Source organism: Seriola dumerili, unplaced genomic scaffold, assembly GCF_002260705.1.
Source record: "Seriola dumerili isolate Sdu_G_001 unplaced genomic scaffold, Sdu_1.0 BDQW01000290.1, whole genome shotgun sequence".
NCBI classification, from domain to species: Eukaryota; Metazoa; Chordata; class Actinopteri; order Carangiformes; family Carangidae; genus Seriola; species Seriola dumerili.
In genome coordinates, this window is record NW_019174545.1 from 1745759 (window position 1) to 1770135 (window position 24377).

At 38.4% G+C, this 24377-nt stretch overlaps 1 protein-coding gene across 1 annotated transcript; it reads right to left on the minus strand.

Annotated features, from left to right (window-relative positions):
• Positions 1-15139: 15139 nt before the first annotated feature.
• On the minus strand, positions 15140-24234 carry rmi1 (RecQ mediated genome instability 1). Its single transcript, XM_022757773.1, has 9 exons — positions 24216-24234; positions 23425-24094; positions 21301-21411; positions 20588-20737; positions 19299-19369; positions 18851-18974; positions 18488-18572; positions 18076-18253; positions 15140-17306 (listed from the first exon to the last, which is right to left on the minus strand). The coding sequence occupies exons 2-9, from the start codon at positions 23584-23586 to the stop codon at positions 15989-15991; spliced, it is 2199 nt and encodes a 732-aa protein (XP_022613494.1). The 5' UTR covers positions 23587-24094; positions 24216-24234; the 3' UTR covers positions 15140-15988.
• Between the last annotated feature and the right edge of the window lie 143 nt (positions 24235-24377).

The window sequence follows — 24377 nt, forward strand, 5'->3', positions numbered from 1 at the left end:
TAAGAGGTAGAAATGTGTGTTGCTTATTTGCATGTAATCTAAAGTGTGTGTGTGTGTGTGTGTGTGTGTGTGTGTGTGTGTGTGTGTGTGTGTGTGTAGACCAAAAACAAAAAGCACAATGATCAGACACATCAATAAATGATTAAGTAACTCATAAATGGGAAATGTATGTAGGTAGGTAAGGTATGTAAAGAAAAAAATAGAATAAAAATAAAGACAGTAGGTGACGCATAAAAAACTATTATGAAAAAAGAGAGACAGTGATCTAAAGACCTGAAATCAATAAACTGTCCTAGGAACATCTGTGCTAATTTTCTGAGTATCATCAATATTTCTTTCAGTTGAATGTTCTGATAAGTTGTTAGATGTTCATGAAACAGCTCTAATTACAAGTGAAAATTATGAATGTATACTGTATGTGTATATAGCATGCAACCATACAGGATGGCAACTCTTTGTATTGCTTGAAAATGTATGTTTCTCATGTGAAACGCGAACACACAGGACATTTTTAGGGCAAGCAGTCTACAGGATATCAAGTGGTAGAAAGTGACAGGTAACTCGACTTCTTCCAACTTCTTTTGTTGGCCACAGTGGCCCCGATGCAAAATTTAAACATCATGTGGTACAAAAGCTGTGTCAGAATCATCTCAGCCAAATATGCCACGGACTGTATATATATTTGATACCTCAGTTCTCCTTGCCTTGCCTGAATGTACCGACTATTGCATTAACAATTTATTACTCGGCCACTGGATGTCAGTGGTGTCTTCTTTTTCCCCAAAACACATTGGTGGCCAATAACGACCAGCCAGTTCTGACTGGCAGACCATTTGTCCAAGTAGCTGGCTTATTAATACCGACAGAAATGATGGACTCAAACCGCCTGCTGAACAAAGTGGACAATATCATGGTGTGCATTTCTACATCAGCATGTGTGAGCAAAGCATCCAGTCACAGAGATGGCAAATGACAGTCTCTTCATTAAATCCACCACAAGCAAAAGGTCAGATGGCTCCCTTCTCGTCGGGCAGGAGGTGTGTTCACATGTGTGAATTTCACTCACCCACAGAGAGCGAACATTAGACTCAGCCGTCAGACGGTGACATATAGGGCGTTTTTAGTCCCTGTGCTGCCATGTGTCCCACGTAAAAACATGCTTGTCCGCATCATGTCTCTTGGCATTTTGAGGAGTCAAGATGATTAGATATTCTGTGGAGGGCCAATACCTAAAAAGTTCAGAAACCTAAAACAAACTACAGGACTTAATATCTTTTAAGGCTGTGTCATTTGATCAAATATGTTGCTCAATCTATACACATCCATCCTATTTGCTTTGCACATCACATGTATAATCATAGACCGGTTGGAATCCTATATATTCTCAGTGTAATGTGAACAACATAGCACAGTAACAACATTACAACAACATAATGAATATGTGCGTGAGATTCTCTGATTTGGAAATTTGCCTTTGGTAAAATGCTTTTTTCTTGAACATCTTGGCTGGACTGTGTTTACTATGAATAAATACTGGTGACAAATGTTCTGTTTTCATTTGCGTTAGGATGACAGGTGAAAATCAGCTGCTCAGCCAACACTGATACATTAACACTGATTTTTTAAATAATAATTATTATGAGTATGCATAATCCCTAACGAATAAAAAAATGTAAAATAACAATGTCTAAAAAGAAAGAAAAAATCATTTGGTCAGACATTACAGCAGCTGTTAGGTTCACTGAATGTGCCGTTCTAGTCAAAATTAAATTGTTTAAAAATTTAAATTAGCAAATATATTTGGCAGAGCCATAAGAAACCATAATAAATTCATTAATAAAAAAATATTATTAATAATAATAATAATTGTTTTTTTTTATTTTTAAAGGACAAAAGACACAAAAGGATAAATACACTAAGAATACACACACTAGTATCTCATTCAGGGAAAATAGCACATGCAGTCATTGAAACTTTAAGCATCGAAACACCGAAAACAAATGAAGATCTGACCTACAAGAGTCTAGAGGAATATCTGTAAATATATAGTGTGAAGTGTGTTTGTATGCATTGTATGTGATCTATTCTTCTGTCTTCTTGTGTATTAGTGTTAATATTATTAATATTAATTATTGCTATCCTTGTCTGTTGGGTACATTGTGTTACATTGTGGGTATTTGCAGATGTAATATTGGACAGATGGAAAGCAGAGAAGAAGAGGATGAGTATTAGGAGGCCGAGACTGGTGGATATTGGATTGTCATGTAGCACCACTCCAACAGAAGAAGAGGGGGATGGAGAGGAGGTCAGAGAACCTGAAGATGGGGATGAAGTTGTCATCCACCGGCGCTCCGAAGAGCACACAAAGGAAGGAGGGGTTGAGGGGAGGAGGCCGCTGGGATGAAGAAAGCATATGGAGGTGGATCAAGGAACGGTAGAAAACAGGCTGATTGAAACTAGTAGTTTGCAGGGATTCACAGAAGCACTTAGAAGGGTGATTGGAAAAGAGGGATGGTAAGAGCATGGAAAAAAGAATCGGAGAGGGAGGGAAAGAGGAAGAAGGGCTGAAGATGGAGTGAGGAGTGACTCAATCAGTGGAGGTGATGATTATGCACAGATAGATAGATAGATAAAAAGGTAATGTTTCATTATATTGTTACAGTACCTATAAACACACTGTGATTTTACAGTATGCTAAAAAATTGCAGTAGCTTGTAATTTTACCACCATATGACTTGTAGCCACTTACTGGCTAATTGTAGTAAGTTATTGTAATTGTAATGATAAACCTTTAACAGTGTAGATAATCAGCTTATTGACAATCTCATCAAGCTACGCAAACATTAATGTGACTATTGTGGCTAATCACTGTTCTCCATGATATGCTCTCTGCTTAACAAACCTTAATTGATGCTTTAATTGCTCGTTGACACATAATTACATGGATGTGTCTTGGCACAGACAGAGGAATTAAACAGGAGAATCCCTGACAAATGTGTGCAAGTGAATAGATGGTCTAATCGTGGTGAACAGTGGCGAGGCATGTTTCTCATCAGAAAATTACACACAAAAGTAGTGCGCATGTTAGTCAGATTAACATAATTTATACAGAAACACACACAGAGGTAACAGTATATTAGAAGAGTTTTAAATCCAATACATTGTCTGTGTTTATGTATCTCCCCTGACATGACAACAGTGAGCTCCTTGTTCATGTGATCATTATCCATCTTTTTGCTGCCCATGAGAGTGGGAATGTGTATCAGATGTTTTGTGAACATGTTGAACAGATCAAGATATGCTGAGGAGAATCTGTGAAACACCAACATGACGCGGCCCCATTAAATATCTAAAGCTGCACATTGTTTTTCTTGGACAGCCGTTCTTTGAATTAGCTTGCTATGTAGTCTTTCTATCTGCCCAGACTTTAAAGAAAATCTTTTCCGGGCCTGGGAAGAGGTGAAAATGATGCCCATTTAACCGTTTAGATCAAGGTGCATTCAGGAGTGTCTGCGATTCAGGACTCAAGTGTGTTTCTTCTGTTCTGAGAAATAATGCAGCCTCTCTCCCCTTCAGCAACGCTTGTTTGTGGCAGGTTCTGAGAAAAACCTCTGCGAGCGACTGTTTTATGACTACATGTGTGTTTAGCTGCATGTGCCCTTCATCCCATGTGCTTTCACCCCCGCTGGGAGAACTCACACAGACACACAAGCGTGCATGAAAACACACCGATGCACACACGCTTGCTGACCAATGCAAACTCTTTCTCTGTCAGTCTCCTGCACACATACATTCCCTGGAGGCCAGGCAGGGGGTCTGGCTGGGACAGAGATGGACACATGCTGGGATCAGAGCAGCAGTGTGTGACTCACATTTCTCTCTCTCTTTCCCTCTCTCTCTCCCTCTCCCTCTTTCTATCAATCTCTCACTTACTTCTTTCTTTTATCATTGACACCCCACTCCCTCCTCTCCCTGTTCTGTTTACCCCCTGTGTCTTTGAAAAGAGTGTTTCAAATGTATTCTGCACACAAACTCATCAGGGAACTGTTCCTGAACCTATAGAAGCAATTAGATATTTGGGATTGAAATTTTGGGATTTTTACTCTCTTCCTCTCCCTCAAAGAATCATGTGTTTTCTGTCCTGATCCTACACTCCCCTCCTTCCTTTTTTCATGTAGCTAGCTGGGTACCAAACTCCTCATTACTCTAATTTGGAGAGCACGCCGCTCCCCTAATGGCCTCAGGGGCTCGAAGAATATCAAGTGCTGCTTAATTCTTTAATTCTATTCAAGCTTTACATTCATGCCATCCCTCCACCAGCTCTTCTGTCCATCTTTCCATCAATTCGGATCCCATTTAGTGTTCCTCCACAAACAGCTACTAAGAGATGTCTCAATTCTTTTTTTTTTTTGAGTGGAGGAGGGGAAAGATGTGAATTTTAAAAGCATATCAAAGCACCATGTCTAGTCCCTCTATTTTATGCCGTCCGTTGTTCCAGGCATCCTACAAGTGTTTACATCTTTTGCTGCTGTTCATGCTTCACTGAATGTGTACTTATTTAACCCTATCGTTTGCTGAATTAGACAAATCTCCATGGTGACCGAGGCAGCAAAGAGCAGGTGGATGGCCCTTGAGGATGCATTAGGACCTTCTTGCAACAAGGAGATATATCCTAGCTGTAAGCTAAACTGTGCACCAGACCTATTTCAAGGGACAATAGAAATTCATTGGCTGAGCCTGGAATTGTCTTCAGCTCGCTGTGCATCTAAATATAAGCTGCACTGATAACAATCTGAATGACCAGGCAAATTAGAAATTTAATGTAAAACTATACAATTAGGTTTATAGAACAAGAAAGTTATTTCAGAAGGAGAATAATAACACTACATAGAATACATGCATAAAAAGTTGTAGTTTCAGAATAATTCCCAATCCAGGACTATGGACATAAAATAGATAATGATGACTTACTTCAGAAAGAGAACAAAAGAACAAGAATTTACAGTTGAAAGAGAAGAGTATGATCATGGTGGTCAGCAACAGAAAAAATAATAGATATGTAATGATGGGCATTTCTTTTCCATAAGTATGAATGCGGCAGTAAATCAGGCTTCTTCTCTGTAGATTCAGAGTAGTAGTCACTTGCAGTCCTGATAATCAGCAGCAGTAAAGTAACATCTCTTACTTCCAGATGGTGGCCTGCAAATGGAAATACACTAGATAACTGTTATTGGTTTGTTTTGAAATCAAGAAAACTATGAAAAATATTGGAGACCGCTGTATTTTAGGTGATTACGTAATTTAATTCTGCCTTAATTAAATTTAAAAAATCAAAGAGGAATGACAACTAAATGTGTGAGAGAGAACAAGAAACTTAGTTTACAAACTGTGGCACAATGTCAAAAAAATAAATGATTGGAAAAAAAGGTGAGGCTGCATGGAAAGAGAAACCAAATGACAAATCTAAAGGAGAAAAAAAGGAAAAACTGGTTAAAATGAAACGGCCTTGATGCAGATAATGATATCAGTGCATTAGAGAATGCTGAGTGGGAGGGTGTGTATGTAGACAGAAAGCGCTGTGTGTGTGTGTGTGTGTGTGTGTGTGTGCGTGTGTGTGTGTGTGTGTGTGTGTGTGTGTGTTGATAATTATACATACATTTTGACAATTTTTTTTTAAAATCAGACACATTAAAATTTGTACAAAGTACTACCTATGATACAGTTTGTAGCTGAGAAATGGGAATAAATGACTGAATTCTCAAAACCTTGTGTGTGGGAAGATGAAGGTTGTTGACTGCCAGGTGTAAAAACCTGTGAATCTATAGCGTAAACACATGCTTGTTTGTATTTATGAATAAAATCCCTATAGGTATTAGTTGCGCTAATTGTATAGTTGGTAAATTACAATAATCCATTCATTTCTTAAATATTTTGATCAAAGAGCAAGTATGGTGGAGTGAAGTTATAAGTAGGCCGACATACATGTAATCTGTGCAATGTAAATGTACATCAGAAAAGGAATGCCTACACACTGACTCAGTAGACTCCAGTATAATATGGAATATTTTTCGTATGGCTTCTAATCAATAGACAGAGTTCTCTCCCACATGACATTTGCAATATTGACTCTCTCTCCTCCTTCAAATCCTGTCTCAATTTTTAAACTGGCAAATTATTCTGTGATGTTGATGCATTGTTGCTTGTTTTTTCAACTGTGTCTTCTAAACTGTCCTTGAGTGTTTTGAAAGGTGTCAAATGAAATGTATTATTATTACTATTATTCTTAGTAGTATTACTATTATTAGCATTATTGTTATTAGTATTATTGTTGTTGTTGTTGTTGTTGTTGATGAAAACTATAATAATCAGAGAGCAGCAGCAATATAAAACACAAGATAAAACAAGATAAAGCGCCAGGCAGCTACATCTGTGCACGCTGCCATCTTGAAAAATATCTGTCCATAGTTTCAATAATAATGCATGGGTTCTTTGTTTGTTTTTCTGTTGTTGTTTTTTTTGTAGGCTATGTCAAGAGTAAAATATGTTGTATACAAGAGTAGATTTTCTGATAAGATATGTCTTTAATACTCTCATCCAAGTAACAAAAAGAGAAGAATAATTTCTTTTTTGAATTTTCCCAGTAAAATGTTGTACAGTTGTTGTTAAATTTTTCCAGAAGGCTGCTGGAGTGGACAGAGCTGAATGTGATGTGAATGCTGGCACAGCCGTGTTTTATGATTTCAAAAAAAGTCTTAATTTACCTCAAAATGATGACAAATAACTCTAGCCTGTTTTATGCAATAGATAAATTCAGATATCTACCTGAAGTCGTACTATTAGTTTGATCAAAGCCATAGTCTATGTCTGTCTTTGTGAAACAGGCCCCTGGGATTGAACATTGTCCAATATGAAAATATGGTGTTTAGGGACAGTGTGCAGGAGCTACTCCTTTATAGATTAATTGAAACTGCAAGTGAACAAAATCTGCTTCAGATTTTCTGTCCTCTATCTTCCATCAATCGATCAAGCATTTACTTACATACAGTAGCAAATTTCATACATTTCAAGAAATGCAGCTGAAACTGCTTTAGCATTAAAATGAAGATAAATAAGAGAAATAGCTGTAAAAGGTAGAAAAAGATCATACAGTTTTATAAATGTCTTGTAACACACACCTCTGCTCACTGTCTCTATTGAAACATAGTACAATGACGACTTCTCTTCTTTGCCTCCCTCTTGCTACCTCACAAACCCTTGTCCTCTCCTCGTCCACCCTCCTGTCAACAAATACCTCTCCCCTCTCCCCTCAGCCTCTTCTAAGCTTTGTCTGCACCCTCGCCTCCCTCTGTCCGTCCATGTTATATCCTTTATAATTTCCTCCCTCCCACTCCTCATTCTCCTCCACACTCCTTTTCCGCCATCCACTGTTAGGCTCATCAAATTGGATTTCAGAGTGAGAGGCATCTCAGTTTTCTTCAGCAACAAATGATTGAATTGACTAGCTTGAAAGAAGAAGGATTCAACATGAGGTTCAGAACACCCCAGTCAGTCCCCAGTGGGGCCCAGACTTTAAGGGGCAAGAAGATAAAAAGGCTGCAAATAAACATAGAGACTGCAAAGTTACATTTGTTTAGAATAGGTAATTAAAGGCTTGCAAAACTGAAAGATAGAGTATTAATCTAATAGAACAGACAGTGCTGATGCATGATGTTTCCTTTTAGTCCAGGCTTGTGCAAACTGACACTGAACACGTGCTTGCAACCCGGTGAAAAACTTCCGCCATCCACCAAGCAGAAATGATTAACCACAAATATTTACTTGCATCCTCCTTGTTAGTGGGAAACAGGAGCATGAAGAAAAAAAATTGCCTAACCACTATTCCTAATGTTAAAACTGAATAAATTATTCACTTGATGCAAGATTTAAATTTGTTAACATTATGGGGAGCACAATAAAATACAATTAAGCAGCATTGGCGTCAATAGAAAAACAAACATGGTTAGAGGGCAAGACATTTGCAAGAGTGTGATAATGCATTCTAATAGACGAGCAACAGTTAGCAGCCAGCTGGACCATTTCTGATCAGGTCCGTTAATAAGACTTGATAATGTCCCCATAGACATCCAAGACTTGTTTGTCATGTGTGTGAGTGTGCATAAATGAATGACTAATTTTGATTGTTTGTATAATTTTTCTGCAGGCAACATAACCCTGCTCTTCCCTAAGTGCAATAGCTTATTTAGCTTTGTGTGAACGTGTGTGTGTGTGCGTGTGTGTGTGAGAGAGAGATCTATCTATCTATCTATCTATCTATCTATCTATCTATCTATCTATCTATCTATCTATCTATCTATCTATCAGAATTTAATTTGATCCAATGGTGATCATTTAGTTCAATAGATCCAATAAATCTCCATGGCTCAGGTCCTGTTCTGTTTGGCAGCATATTTGTTAATCCTGACTTTCCATATAATAATTTTGCTATTTTGATAAATTCTCACAACAACACATTTCTGTCTATCCTGGAAGAGGGATCCCTGTGCTGCTGCTCTTCCTGAGGGTTCTTCCATTTCTCCCCTTTAACAGTTCTTTCTTATCCATATTGAGAGTCTAAGGATAGAACGTGTTGAATGATGTACATATTGTAAAGACCCCTGAGAAAATGTGTGATTTTGTGATATTGAGTTATAGAAATAAAACTGACTTGACTGACAAAACAACGGACTGACATTGCCATCCCTATGCCACTATTGTGGCTAGGGAAAGGTTTCACCAGATTGTCCACAGACTGGTGAAAGCAACACCATGAATACCTCTTTTAATGATTTAATGAAATGTGATGAAGCAGTTTAGTTTAATATAAACTCCATGTCTTACCAGTGATGAATACAAAATATAAAACCACAGCTGCATACCCAAGTCTTGCTTGAATTTCGCCTCTTTCTTGCATAAATGGGTTTCACACTATCCTGCATCATTCGTGGGAAGCAGAGAACATGAGCTCAAAAACATTCACCTCATACTTTCAAAGATGAGAAATTCAGAAACTCAATCTACTAATGCCAAAATGCACATCTCCTGTGTATGGACCAAATATCTTGTCAGCCATATCCATTATTAGGCCCCTTTAGGCATAAACACATACCAAATTCATCCATGTGTGAATGCTCCATTGGCTGATACAGTAAGCGTATATATGTGTTTGAGGGTCTTTTATATCTTTGTAGTTGTTTTGATTTTTCTTTCATGCTATTCTTATTTAATTTTTTTATGATGACCCTAATGAAGCTGAAATGAGTAGGGTATGTAGTGTTGTTTTTTTAGTACCCTAATGCAAATGTTACTGGAGGAACATGCATAAAATGATACAAACATGACAAAATGTCATTGCAGTAGCTCACACAAGTCAAGATATACACTAGTTTGGAGGTCAATATTTACAGCACACATTAGACCAACCAATGTAGTTTTGTAAATGCTCATCAAAGTTCCTCATTTACTTTTCCAGATACGACACGAGAGCATGAGAGGAAATGATGCCGCAATACGTAGGGACTAACCTGAGAGAAATCTGAGAAAGACAAATTACCTGCAAAATGTATTTGGACATTGTTATGTTGAGATGATTTGATTATGATGTCTGCTAGCACACTGGATATGACTCATTCACTCCCTACACAGATAATAATCTGGAAAGGTCCAACGCATTTTTCAATATTTTAAAACACAACACAGATAATGCAAAAAAAAATATCTAAGGGGCAGAAAGAATGCAATGAGTTTTAGATTTTGTCCACAGCTATTAAAGTGCACTGTTGATATAATATTTAATTTCAATCAAAATTGCATAGAATGTACAGAAAATCAGTTTTAACAGACCAACAACGAGACAAGACACAAGGGAAGAGAGTAAACGGCAATTACATATGCATAAAGGCTGAATAGTGGTTTCTGATAATATGTTATATGCCTGTAGCACTTTATGTCTCTGTTTTTTGCAAGACAACTGGTTTATGCCAAACACTACGGCAGCAGCTCAGGTAGTTGCCAAACAGCCTTTCAATCTCTGGGTGTTGTATATAGTTTATAGTAATTATTACTTGCTTTGTGCTGTTGAACTGTATTGCGCTACGTTGTGTTTCTGTTATTTTGTTCACCCTATTCAAATAAATGAAGGTTCGTTAAATAATAGAAACATCAACAAAATGCAATACATTTCAACAGCACTATAAACAGCCTCCAAAATGATTATAGCTACAGCTGAATTAACAACTCTTTAACACTGTTTCAATAAAACTGAAACATAAAATACATCCGCAAGCATCTTCTCAGACTGAAACATAAACTTTTTTCTGTATAGAAGCTCTGCCAATAAAGGTATTTTCTTTCTTGCTTCGCCTTGTAAATGCAATGGTGGCTGAAACTCTTGGCAAGGCTGATAAGTAAACAGCTGTTAATGCTAACGTTGGCTATGTAGCAATAGCAAAATGTACAAATAGCTCCTTTAACCTATATACCTCCTCATCTCCTTTGGTAGATCCAATTTCCCCTTAATTCCTTCTTGTCCCAATGGTTTCCTGATGGTGACCTTTCATTTCATATCCTGCTTTGTGAATTAAAGGCATTAACGCTGCCAATTAACACACACACACACAAGCACGCAGCAACAGGTGCACATACCCATAAATTAACACCCCAGTGACATATACGACTGTGATGCCTTCACCTAAGAATGTGGCCAAATCACAATAAGATCAACTGCAGTAATCTCCTTTATGAATAAAACATAATAGGAATTCAGTGACAGTGTGCAAACCCTGAACAGCTGGCTGCTGACTGATTGACTGACTCACTGTTCTGTGTGCCACTGAGTTCAGAGAGCCATGTTGACCTCAACAGAACATACGTTTGATACACCGCCTGTCATTTGCCTTCTTCTGTAGTCTTTTCCAGCCTGCGTATTTTCTTAATATTAAGTAGGGGTACAGAACAAGGCTTCAGGATGTTCAAGAGGCAAAAGCACTCTGCACAGCTTGTCAAATTACCTTCCTAATGGCCAGCTTGTCAGACTGCCTCGTCTCTGTGCAGAAAGAAAGGACAAGTTGGGGGAGCAAACCATTCTCTTCCTTGTCACAGAAAAATCACTCATTCATCTCTTTATATGATACCTTTGCTTTCTTTTCTTTTAGGCCCTGCTTCTCAAGTGCATCCTGCTTGTATTCAAATGGTAGTAATGACTTGGCGGTATGAGAGTAGGGTGTAGAGAGAGGCCGGCTGTATTGTTGGACTGTCAATCGTTTGTCTGCACTCATTCAGAGTTTCCGCACCGAGCTTTAATAGGCTTTCCCATTAAGTCTAGTTAACCATCGTTCACCTGAGTCATCAGTAAGAGGTCAAAGACCGGATTAATTGTTTCTCCTTAATTGCAAGATTACATCTTCAAAATCATTATGGTCTTTTTCATACATTGTGTCTAATGGCTTTATTTCTGGGTTTTCCATCACAGAAAAGATGATGTGTTCAACATTAGTTTGGTGGTTAAAAAATGCACAGAAAATAAAAAGAAATATTTTTTCCATTTTAAAAAGATATTGTCTCTGAATGCTTAGAAACTGCATCGCAAAAGTGTATTATTTATGTATTGATATTTTATGAAACAATCCATTAAGCTGCATCTCCTTCCTTAGACCACATAAACTCAAATTATAGGGTCAGAAACATTCTGAGCTTGGAGATGAAGATTTGTACAGAAAAAGATTTGTATTTCTACCATTAAAAAAAGAGACTGGGAATAAAATCTGTGAACAAATGGTACACAAAGGCACTGTGAAGGAGGAAGTGCTTTTATGAACAGCTGTGTACAGATACATAACAGAAAACTGCACGTAATACTCAACACTCAAAAACTTTTCACACTGTGTGCGACACTGAAGTTACAAAACGAATCTTGATCCTGTTTGTACAGCTGAATCTGATTGGACATTGACAATCCAATCACAAAACAAGTGGCTCTGGTGTTTTCATCTCTGCTGCAGATCCTGAAAGGTGTGGTAGATTGAGATGGATGATGGGGCGGGCTCCTCCATGATCCAGGTTTACCATTATTTTCTACAGCATAATCAAATATAATTAAAGCCAAATCCTCTTAGAAGATTTATAAGATCTACAGAGGTAAGTACATTTACTCAAGTACTGTACATCAGTACAAATTGAACATACTTGTAGTTTACTTGAGTATCTTTATTTTACGCTGCTTGTACTACACTACATTAATTAATGTAACTATTGTACTTTTTACTGCCCCATGAATCTGGCATTTTATTGGTTACATAGACCTAATTACTCTTACATATTCAGACTATTAATACAAATATAATTTGCTAATTATCATTGGTTTATTGTAGATTAAGGTGCCCAGCAGTATATGTAGTAGTTTAAATTAGCCCCATCTTTACCAGCTGCAACAATAAAGTGATGTCTATACATTAATGTATTATAATCCAATTATAGATTATTAGTCTGAAACAGGTAATTCTGCATGAGTACTTTTGATTTTGTACTTTAAGCAAATTTGAATGCATGACTTTTAAAATTGAGTATTTCTACACTGTGGTGTTGTTACAGTTTCTTTCCTCTTTTTGTAAAATCCCCATCAATGTGTACCTTTTTCTTCTTTGACATGTATATGGGATGGCAATAGGCTTTTTAATGGCCTTTAACATACCGTACCTATGACACCAAAAACTTTTTTCAGTTAAGATAAAAATCCCTGAAAACTTTGCTATAAATGCTATGGGTCTTTTCTTCATTCCTTTCAAACCACAATAATCATCCCCTCCATCCATCCCAATGAACCAAACCAAAGTAGGAAGGTACTTTATTGTTTCCTAAGTCCAATTTCCTCATAATTTTCTATTCCTTTAATGAGTCACATTCTCAAGCCTCAGCAGGCATGCACACACACGCACACACATGCACGTGCACGCACACACACATAAACAGACACGCAAAGAGGTATGTTTTTTGCCATGAAGAAAAACCATTTGCTCATTTTGATGGAGGCCTAAAAGAGAGGTTGAGCTGTCTAAGTGGATTTTTCATTACTAAATGTAATAGGGCAAAGAAAATTACAGCTGCTGCTGCAGAAGGGGTATTAGGATTGCTCATGTACTTTTTACATTGACAATTGTAATGACCAAAGAGGGACAGTGCAGCTGTATATGAGCATTAGAGAAATTAGCACGGTGCTCTCTCTCCCATGTGTGTGTTCTATCCCTCCTGTCTCAGTCTCCTTCACTCACCTGCTATCTGCAATTTGGAAAGGTACATCCAAACTCACCGGAGAATGAAAAAGCTTATTTTATCTTGTGCTGCAGCTCCAGACTGAGACAGAAGTGGAAGACTAACATAATCGAGGAAATAATATTGCAAATGGAAAGCCATTAGGGCGGTCGAGCACTTTCTCATGCTGCTTCTGAAATATGTCATTTAACATGTGCCACCGCATGACAAACTCAGACTCAAAAATGACAATTGTAATTTCCTCACAAAATTGTACAGTTCAGCCTTTACATGAACCCCAGACCCACAGTGCACAAGTAGTACACTTAGGAGCAAATAATAAAGGTGATGAGCTTCATATAAAATATCTAAGAAAAGAATTCCTGCTGTAAATGTTTGAGTTGCATCCTCTGTATTTGTTTCCTGCCCACTTCTACCCAAGTAATTTACTGCCTGGAACTCAGACACTGCATTTACATATGCTAGCAGTGATAGAAGTAGTACACAAATTCTTCACTGATGTAAAATGTGAAACAAATACCAAAAAGAAAAAAAAAGAAAAAGAATAATACATAAAGGCCACGCCTCTTTTGACCTAAGAAGTTTATCTTCCGTATTAAATTTTTTGCTAGACACACTTTTCGCTTCCTACTCTACACATTTCAGCCAATCTCAAGGTCCATTTAGTTATTGTTGTGGAGCACGCCACATGATCCTCATCACCAAATGGATGAAAATCTTTTGACTTCATTTTCATTTTTTATTTACTCTCAGTTTTTATATTTAATTTACCCTTCTTTAAATTAAAACCATGTTCAAGCTTTTCATAGGCCTATATATCATATACAGCTGTAGAAGACACTTTTTAAGTATGATTCATTTTTTAAATTATAATTTCAAGTATAACGGTACTTGCATAATATTCCTACACTCTCACTTCTTCTTTGTCTTACATTTCTGCCTGACTACATATGAACACATGACAAAAACAAACAATAATGTAAACACACATTTAGGAAACATACTTTGTCATATAATTTTTCCACAGCCACGCTGGGTACTCACCATATAGCTACCTCCCAACCTAATTACCACTGAAATGCATTTGTACTGTATATAGCAAGGTTAGGCTGCAGCATCACTTTCCAAGAGACAGCACTCCCCGCTGTGTTTCATTTACTCTATCACCCAATACTTATTCCACTTGTATCTCCCATTGGGTTGCTTCTCCCCCTCCTCCCTCACCCATCCATTGTATCCAGCCTCATTAGCACATAACAGGCTATCAACATTCATAGCAGGGTCCTGATTTAGATGTTCAACCTGATTAGCCTTTAATGAACTGAGACTGGCTACCCAAATGGAAGTGCACACAGTGGCATAAGACAATAACACATACATACAAATGTAAGCACAGATACGTCTTAACATTATATTCCCTGTGGTACATTTATTAGCCTCTGTTTTGCTCCTGTTTTGCTCATTATCACATTGAAGACATTGAATATGAGAGACTGCCACCTAATTATACTGTATGATGGCAGACAAGGTATACGTTAATTTGTGTAGAAAAAGATTGTTGAGATGTTTCATCTTAAAGAGAGATCTCTGGTACCTCTACAGCGCTACAAGAACAGATTATACTGCAGGGCACTTTTAATTACTGTGACGTGTGCTTAAATAGTGCATATCCCAAAGGTGCATTTAATAAAACTATTAAAAGCCAAATGAAACGCAATGCACTGGTGCATTGGTCTGGTTTTTCCGGTTGTCCATCTAATACAATACAAGGACAAATGGAAAGGTAAAATTAGTAGCGAGCTCAAACTTCACACATGTTCATGTTTCTCAAAGAGTATAAAAGAAACTTATAAACCCTTCTGAACAATTTTATTTCAATATACAGTAAATACAGGCAAAGCACCACATTTGTGGTATATGTGCTCTTCAAAGACAAAAACATAGATGAGCCTCTATAATGAAGAGAAATAATTGAAGCTCATGGCCTCTCCTTTATCTTTCTTTCCTCTCGTTTGCCTCTGGGGGAGTTTATTAAAGACCCATGCTGCCCTTGGATATTCAATCATTTTTCAGTCAGATGTAATGGATGCACTGAATGAATGCAAAGCCTGGAAACTCATTACAACAATCAGAATATGAATTCTTTTTGCCCCCCCGTTCCCTTTTCTCATCTTAAATGTCTCTCATCTTTGCATAGCTTTAAATAGTACAGACAATCTGGCTGGTGTGCTCCACTCTGGATTGTTTGAACTAATATGCCGATAACCAATCATTAGTATGTACTATAGATAAAATATTCCATCTTTAGTCTGTTTACTTTGTTTAGCAATGATGCGCTGCATTTGAAGCAGGAAATTGCCCTCTGAATAGATGAATGAAGTGCTCTAATGACAAATGACAGAATGTCACATTCACATATAGCAGATGGGATGCATTGCAACACACTGCTTGCTAATCATCCGCTATCCAGTTCACACATTCTGCTCTCCAAATATGAGGCAGAGGGGCAGATTGATGACCAATATTAAAAAATACCTTCGTTTCATTTCAAGAGGGAAAACTTAAAGGCAATGTCAATGTGCAGTATTATATCTGCTTCAATTTTGCTGGCATTTTTTAAACTCTGCAGCAATATACTTCTCTGCTACCTGTAATTTTCACCCACTTCCCCTAAACCTCTATGTGTTTATTTTCTCCTATCTCTCACCCTCTGCTCCAGCTCCTGGAGTACTTTCTCACTGGCCCGCTCTGCCTTGGTTACCACAGCTTTTCTACCCTCTGGCTCAATCAAGATGGTCATAACACAGCACATGTCCACCAGCTCTTCCTGACATCTCCTCATCCCAGCATCAAGCTCACCTCTCCGGGCTGGGTCACGCTTCAGAACCGCCTTCTCCGCCACAGAGAAGCCCAGCAGACCCGTCAAAACCTCATCAGACAACTTCACGTCTAAGTAACCAGTTCCGTCAGATATTACTGCACAAATACTCCAGACACCATTGTTGCCGCTCAGTTTCCCCAAGAGAGTCACAATGAAAGCTTTGACACGGATCTCAGTGGTGTGGGGGTGTGGTTTGGACATCAGCTGTTCTAGGAGGAACAAGTATGTAAAAGGTGGCGTGGTCAGAGTGAGAGCAGGGACTGTGCTGTCACTCTGTGGATCTTCATTAGCTGATAGTCTAACAGAGTCTGTTTGCCCCTGAGGTGTGCTGTGCGAGCTCTCACATGCAAGCTCTGTCTTAGTAGAAAACCTATCTGTTAAACTTTTTGATGATTTGCTGCACAGTGTATAACTGGAGCCTGAACTTTCTGTTGTGTTGGTAGCGATCTCTCTCTCTCTTCTCGGTCCTTGTTGAACAGGGAGCTGATTTGGCCCTTCAGTCCTCTCAGGTTGCATTCCATACGTTTCTACATCTTCAAGAAAGCAGTCCATATCCTCATCCATAAAATCGCACTCATTGTTAGTTACAAATTCAAATTCATGCGATGGCTCTAGAGCTGCTGGTGAAAAGACAGATGTGGAAGTTGCTGCGGATAACCGCCCTGTAGCTCCTTTGGTACAGCCTTGATAGTCTCTTTTCTGTGTGACAGACCTGGAGTTGCTAGGTCCAAACCGTGACCCTGAGCCATTTAAAGTGTGCTGCTCAAACAGGGCGGTTTTGGGTTTTGTTGCTCTGTCCAAACTGTTAGGACTTCCTGTTATTCTGCTGTTATTTTGTGGCGTGCTTCTGTGACTGCTGTCAGACTGCGCAGTAACATTTGTTGTTTCCTCAAAAATCATGCTGTCCAACTCATCCAGGGGCAGATCATCAAAATCTTCATCAGGAAAGTCTACTTCTGCCATGTCGTGAGATTGGACCTCTTGCTGAATCCTATGGTCAGAAGGTAAGACTTCAAAGAGGTCAGAATCATCTTGCTCATTATCGTGGCGACGTCTTTGGACTGAACCACCTCTGTTGCGCTGGGTCGAACCACTTCTGTAAGAGCGGGTGGAGGCTGCACTTCTGGAAGACACCAGCCAATAATGTTGGAATGAGCTAACAGAGCTTTTAACCATGGCACAGCCCATGGCAATCAAAAGAACATTTTCATTGAAACTTTTTGAAAAAATAATACTAATACTAATATATACTAATACTCCAGAAACAGGGCTACCAAGAGAGTTTTATGTCATATGTCACTCGCAAATGTTAAGTCTTATCTTTGATTGCAGCCTGAAGTTGGTGAATTAAGCAACTTGCCACCAGGAAGATTCTTCTGCAGTTTATACTATAATTAGTAAATTGCATTTATCCTTATCAAACTGCGTAGTAATGAAAACTGGTGAATATTGGAAAAACAGAAATGTATTGGAGTGCAGAAGTAAGAGCTCCAGTACACCATACACAATTGATTTTGGTGTGACGTTTTGATTCTGCTCTGCTGTTTCTCCTCATTCAGCAGTTCTAACAGTGTCTTAAGCACAGTATTCATTTAAAACATTCTTGTTAATGCAACAAGAATTTGTATATTTGTATCTTTCATTAAAAAAAGGAACAAATTGGTCGAAAGCAAGCAAACAAAGACAGCAACAATTTCAAAAAATTATACAAAATAAGTGTGTACATAGGCTGTAGAATGAAAGTGCTAAATGCTTCCTCAAGTAGCTGAACGGTGATTTGATATTTTTTTCTGAAAAGTAAAATTCAAAATGTCAATGTATATTTGCCCTTCAATGAAAACCGAGGAGTCACAGCATTAAAATGTCAAGACATCATAATGTTAACCACTCACCTGGATGAGGCTGCTGAGACAGAGGAGGTTCTCGAGAACTGAGTGGAGGTCTCACTGAGTGTCCCGTAGCCACTCTCTTGAACAGACCCATCCTGAACCCTTTCCACTTCTTCCTGGGCCCCCAGACTGGCCAACAACTCTGCATCATCCAGCTCCAGGTCCTCCATTTCCTGATTACCTGAAAAGAAAACAAAAAGAGACTCTGTATCAGGACTGTCTTAAACTTGAGTTCCTTCATTCATTCCTCTAATTAATAAGCATCCATTAACTTTCTTAAAAAGGCCTTATTCTATTTAAAAAATCTAAAGTTCTAATCAAATTCACACCAAACTGGTTCTGTCATATTGTACATATTCTGTGCTCTCAGTGACCTTTGTAGCACATGATCTACCATTAAACATACACAAGCTACCTTGTTGTGATGCTGGTGGGGCCTCCTCTCCTTCCTGCTGCTGCTGCTCCTCAGGAAGTCCCAGCGTCCGACACAGCACCCTGCCCTGTCAGGATTGTATAGAAACATGCCACTCAATCTGTATATATTATTGCATGTTATACACTGTATAAGAACAGCTGCGATTATGTCTTTGTTCTCACTTAAAGCGGTAACCAAACCATCACACCTTGATATATTCTCAATATATATACGAGAAACACAAATCAACAGGTGATTAGTTCCAGTTTATATTCATAACAAATGTGTAACTAAGACACAGAAAACACAAACATGGATTCGTAAAAACCTACTTTTGACAGACACTAGAAACCAACAGTTTACCTGATTATTCCTGTCCACCAAGTCCTCCACCTCACCACCCAGGACTTTGATGTTAGCCGGCCCCAACAGCAGCATCCCAAGTCTGCAAACCATCTGTCCTTGCAACTGCAGCTTCACACCGGGCCTGGGAAAGTCACCAGCATTTTAGAAGATATATAGCTAAAAGAAAATGTTTTTAAAATTTATGAGAAACAGGCAGCAATATAGCAGTTCCATGTCTGTGAACTTCAATTTTGCTTTTGTGACTTCTCTACCCAAAACTAAGAAACCCTCTGAAGGTAGCTGAAAGTAGTCCCTCTGTCTCTCTAAAATTTGCTTAAACGCATGTGTTATTATAAAACTGAGGCACAGTTGCTGACAAGACATTTTTGCTTAATTTCAGGAGGGCATAGTTCTTCTTTTTATATGGTTAGCAGCAAAAAGAGTGTCTTATAGATCAAATCTTAACCTGAGCGCTGAGCTGAGTGCAGGTATAGGCTGATACTCCATGGCCTCCAAGCTCTGGACTCCATCTGTCACCTGTACAACAGAGACAGTATATATGACCAGGAAAAACTGAACTGTGAAATTATTGTGTAATAATTACATTCTAAAAATATTGAAAAAGAAATGTTCAACATTATTGCTGCCCTAAATTTATTTTACTTAGCTGTTTTAGAAATTCTAAAAGTTGTTTAGCTGCAAATCTTCCCTGACTGAGTGAATTTGGAAATAATTGCAGCTCTGTTTTTCATTATATATGGTAGCTGACTGGGATTTTTGAAAATGTAAAGCTGGTCAAAGTTCATCAAACATATCTGCTTTATTACCTAGCTGCCTTTTGGCAGTGACTTCCATGCATTTCAACGCCATGCAACCCATGACTCCTAGAACTTGCTCAAAATGGTCTGAGAAACAGTGAAATAAATGGAGAAAAAAATAGCCAATGCAACGTTTCTAAGCAACACTAACACTATTCTTGAGAAACCATAGAGCTGTGACAAGTGTATTACTTAAGGTGAAAATTACAGTCTGCGCCTCATATTCCAGCAATTTACACTTTCATATATTCTCACTGTTTGTACCTGGCCACTCAGATTCAGTTAGTAAGAGAAGCGGAAGTCTTCATGATTTTACCCAACCAAACACAAAGATAAGCCTCGTTGTATAGGGTTGAACAATATAATTTTGCAGACTAACAAATAGTGTGACGCTGCATTTATATCAAATCCACTATATTCAATACTAGTTCATATAATGCAAAAAACTACTGTAACACAATTATGCTTCAAGTCTGCTGTGATCCCAAACTTTTCTTTTAACGAAATAATAATACAGCTCCGTCCTTGACGAGTACCGTTTTCCGCAACAAGGATCTCTAAAAGGAAACCTTGCAATAACTGCTAGTCTAGCAATAAGCTGTGAAGTGCTACAAATTATTTCACTGTTGTTTGTTATGAGAGAAAAAAATCTCTGCAAGTGCAAAGACACTCTCACAATGTTTTATTGAGTATGGGTGTTAATGCAAAAGCCACTAGTTCAAAATACACACACAAACATACTAATTAGAGGTAAGTACTCATAATTTGTTGTTGTTGTTTTTTTTAATTAAACTTGTTTCAAGGCTAGAAATTCTTGTTTACCTTCAAAGATGAGATTTCCTTAGTTGAGAGGCTGACAATTTATATTACAACTATTAGGTCCACTGGGGCACAACATCAAGATTTTAGGGTGATTTATTTCATAAATGCCTCTGACCTGCAGTAGTAGCATACGGGTAGGTTTGGCTTCCCAGGGCCTCTGCGTGATCTGTGTGACTGCAGACACCTCGTCATTGGCACAGTCGGTGCCCTTCCACTTCTGCAGCTGACCATACGCAGGCTGACTGACATCCAGTAATGAGTCAACCTAAAACAGAGTGAGATCTTTGATTACATTGCCTTTTCCCTGCATATTAATTTCTTAAATATCTAGTGAAATATTTGACACTACGGTCTTATTACAGTGTAATTGACATACAGTTCGGTACTTGAATTGCTAGTATTATTTGTGAGTGGAACGTGCACCTTTGGCTCCCATCATTGTATGTTCGGAACATTTAATTACTCTGTCTCAGGGTTTCCAGCTGGGTTTTTATATTTTCTGTCTAAAGAAAAACTGGAATCCAGTGGTGCTTTGTTATAAAGCAGCTTCTGACTGTACTCCAATCATCTCTCTTCCATGAAGTGCCCAAGAGCCTTAATTTTGCTACAACAGCTTGCTGTGTGATTTTGTCTATTTTGCCTATAATTGTCTTCTTGGTTTAATATCTGTATTGCACTAAAGAACACACCAATCATGAAACCGTGAAAAGAAAATTTTCTAAGTCAACTCTGGCTAATTTATCATTTTCTACTGATCAACAGGCATTGTGCACAACATGAGATCTAAAAATAAACATGAGTTTAAATATATGACCAACAAGCCTGCACCTGGACACAGAATGTGCCACTGAGTTCAGTCTTCTGGGCCACAGCAAGTCCTTCAGGGAGAACAGGGTAATCCAGGTCTCTCAGATCTGTCAACAGCCACTGGTCCAGCGCCTAAAATTGACATGAAACAAATTATGATACACTAACCTCAATAGACCAACACTAGTCACACTTATCTTTGTGTCAGATCTAATTGTGCTCTTAGAAAAGTTTCAATATTTCAAAGAAATTATTCAGAAAATTGAGAATTTTCACAGGGAATTTGAGGCATAGTGACTCAGCTGTGTGATAAAGTCCCTGGAAAATTTTAGATAGATAGATACTTTATTTATCCGCTAGGGGAAATGTGTCCATTAGCTCAATGTTGATAATAATAATAATAATAATAATAATAATAATAATAATAATAATAATAATAATAATAATAATAATAATAATAGTTAATAATGAATAAACAATAATAATCAGATTAGTCCACTTCCTTTGGCTGAGGTGTTGCCTGATGGCAGTGGGAACAAAGGATCTCCTGAACCTCTCTGTTCTGCAGCATAGTGAGATGAGATGTTTGCCTCTGATTTTGGTCTCTTATTCGTGATATGAACATGATCATCTGCATCACTGAATGAACTGATGTCAATGTCATGATGCTGGAACCACCAGGAATGAAGCATTATTCTCCTCAAGTATCTATATGAAAAACAAGATAAACCTTGGCCATGGAGGGACACAGTTGTTCAGCAACAGTATTTAGGTACAATGTGGCGTACAACTGATGCGTCAATGCATGAAAACATATCCCACATGACACCACCGGCAGCTGGTACAGCTGACACCAGGCAAGATGGACTCATTCTGTTTACACGATTTTTTTTGCCCTGCTATCAGCATGTTGTAACAGAACCGGGTATTTGTCAGATCAGGAGGTGTTCTTTCACTCTATCACCCACATTTGCCAATCATTACCCACTGTAGCATGATCTTTCTGTTCTCAGCTCACAATAGTAGAGATGTGCCTGGTCTTTGGCTTTTGTTGCTTGTCTGCTCCAAGGTTCAATGGGTTGGTCTTTCTGTGTGCTACATATCAGGAGTGTATGGTTCGGCAATATTTGATGACTGCTGGGCCCCATATTGTGTATAGCATCTCTCAGCTAGTTAAATTACACTCTGCGTTGCTGCATCTGCGCATGCAAGGATACTGGAATTTCCTTCCATACAAGAAAGAAAGACACAAATCATGTGCAATGTCAAGGAGATTATTCATTTCAACCTGGGTTACTCCTTACAGAGTGGTTCACAAGACAGAATCACACCAAAGAGCTAAAGAGGTATATGCCATCACATGCAACAGCTGCAGGGAGGCAAATTAGTTATTTTCATTGTTAATCTGCTGATTATTTTATTGTTTTTCATGTTTAGTTATGAAATATAAAAAAGATGCCCTTCACATATCCTGAAAGCCCAAAGTGACATCTGGTAATTTTGTTGATTTTTGTTGACAAAAATCAAAGATGTTGACAGTTTTTAATCATTTAAAATGGAGAAAAGCCTCAAATCTCCACATTTGAGAGACCAGAACCAGCAATTGACATCTTTACTTGATTAAATGGCTTAAATGATTAAAGAGATTATCAAAATTATTTTAGATAGATTTTTTGTTGATTATTGGTCTGATTGTTTCTGCTCTACACAACTGTAGTGAACACTATTTACTACAGGTGAAATGGCAAGAACATTAGATAAGAGACTGAATGAACAGTGGAAGCAGCTAGCAGCTGCCTGAGGACACCAGACCAAAACTAGTGACAGCATCAACTGGGAACGGGTCAAAGGTCATCAACCAATAGCCAGTTGATAGCCCATCACACACGACAAGAGACCAGTTTTTGAACTGAGACGGGGTAGTCATCTTCCCCCATCTGTTATCACATCCAAGGTTTATACTTAATCACGTGATAATAACTGAGCTATCTCCATGACAACTGTGCAAACCCCATCTGCTGAGAAAAACCATGAGACGGAAAGCTCCAGAAACAGCTAGTAACTGGACACTGAGTTAACATTTTTTGTGAAGTGTGGTCATTTTGCATTCAGCTGTGCAGTTAGACAGTCAGACATCCTGCCTACCTGTTGGTTGATTTGCTGCTGTGACAGACGACCTGCCCCTCCTGCCTCTTCCTGTAGCCACTCCACGCAGGCTTCCAGCCAGGCAAAGGGCACCTGGACATGCCAGGAGGACTGCAGCCAGGCTTGTGTAGCATGCACCACTGCCTGTATCTCAGGTGCCATCCTCTTCCTGTGTGTATTTGACTTCCACTTTCTGCTATGTCTATAAAGGAACACAACTCTAACTTCTGATAGGCTGTTATTTTGAAGTTTATGCAGCCAGGTTGATAACAGAATTCAGTTATTTTTCAGTAATGACTCTGCTGTGAACAAGACATTCATGGATTTATTTGCAGACTGAATAGTTCCTGTTCACAACATTAACCCACTGTTATTTTTGTAAAAACTGTATCTAAAAGGTTTTGTGATGGCACATTAATTGTCAAATTTCACTCTGTTGCAAGTGTAGTCTATAAGATGTGGCTCATATGCTGCATTTAATTTAATTCATGGCACAGCACCTGCAATGCCTGAGGTCTTAAAGGGGGTTTCTATTGGTAAGGGGTCATCTTCTCTCTGCATCTCTGGAACCACTTGACAGCATAACATAAACCATAGGAATTGCTTTCTGTTATTTTCCTGGGGTCATATCAGCATGTATAAGCTCTGTATCTCTGCAGAGGGTCACGTACTGTGGAGGAGAGAAAGAGGCAGACTAAGTATTAAATGCAGGCAGGGATAACATGCCGCATAATAATAAAACCTGGAAAAAATAAAGGTTATATTCAGGAAAGCACTGTTGTAAAAGTTACCTGAGAAGCATGGAGGCAGCCTCTACCATGAAGTGTTGTGGATAGCAGCCAAGGCGCCAAAGTTGACTAACCAAACTTATTTAGCTATAGTTAATGCTGTGGCACCTTAGCTTTGTGTCCGTACATACCCACAGAAGCCCTTATGTTCAAATACAAATATTT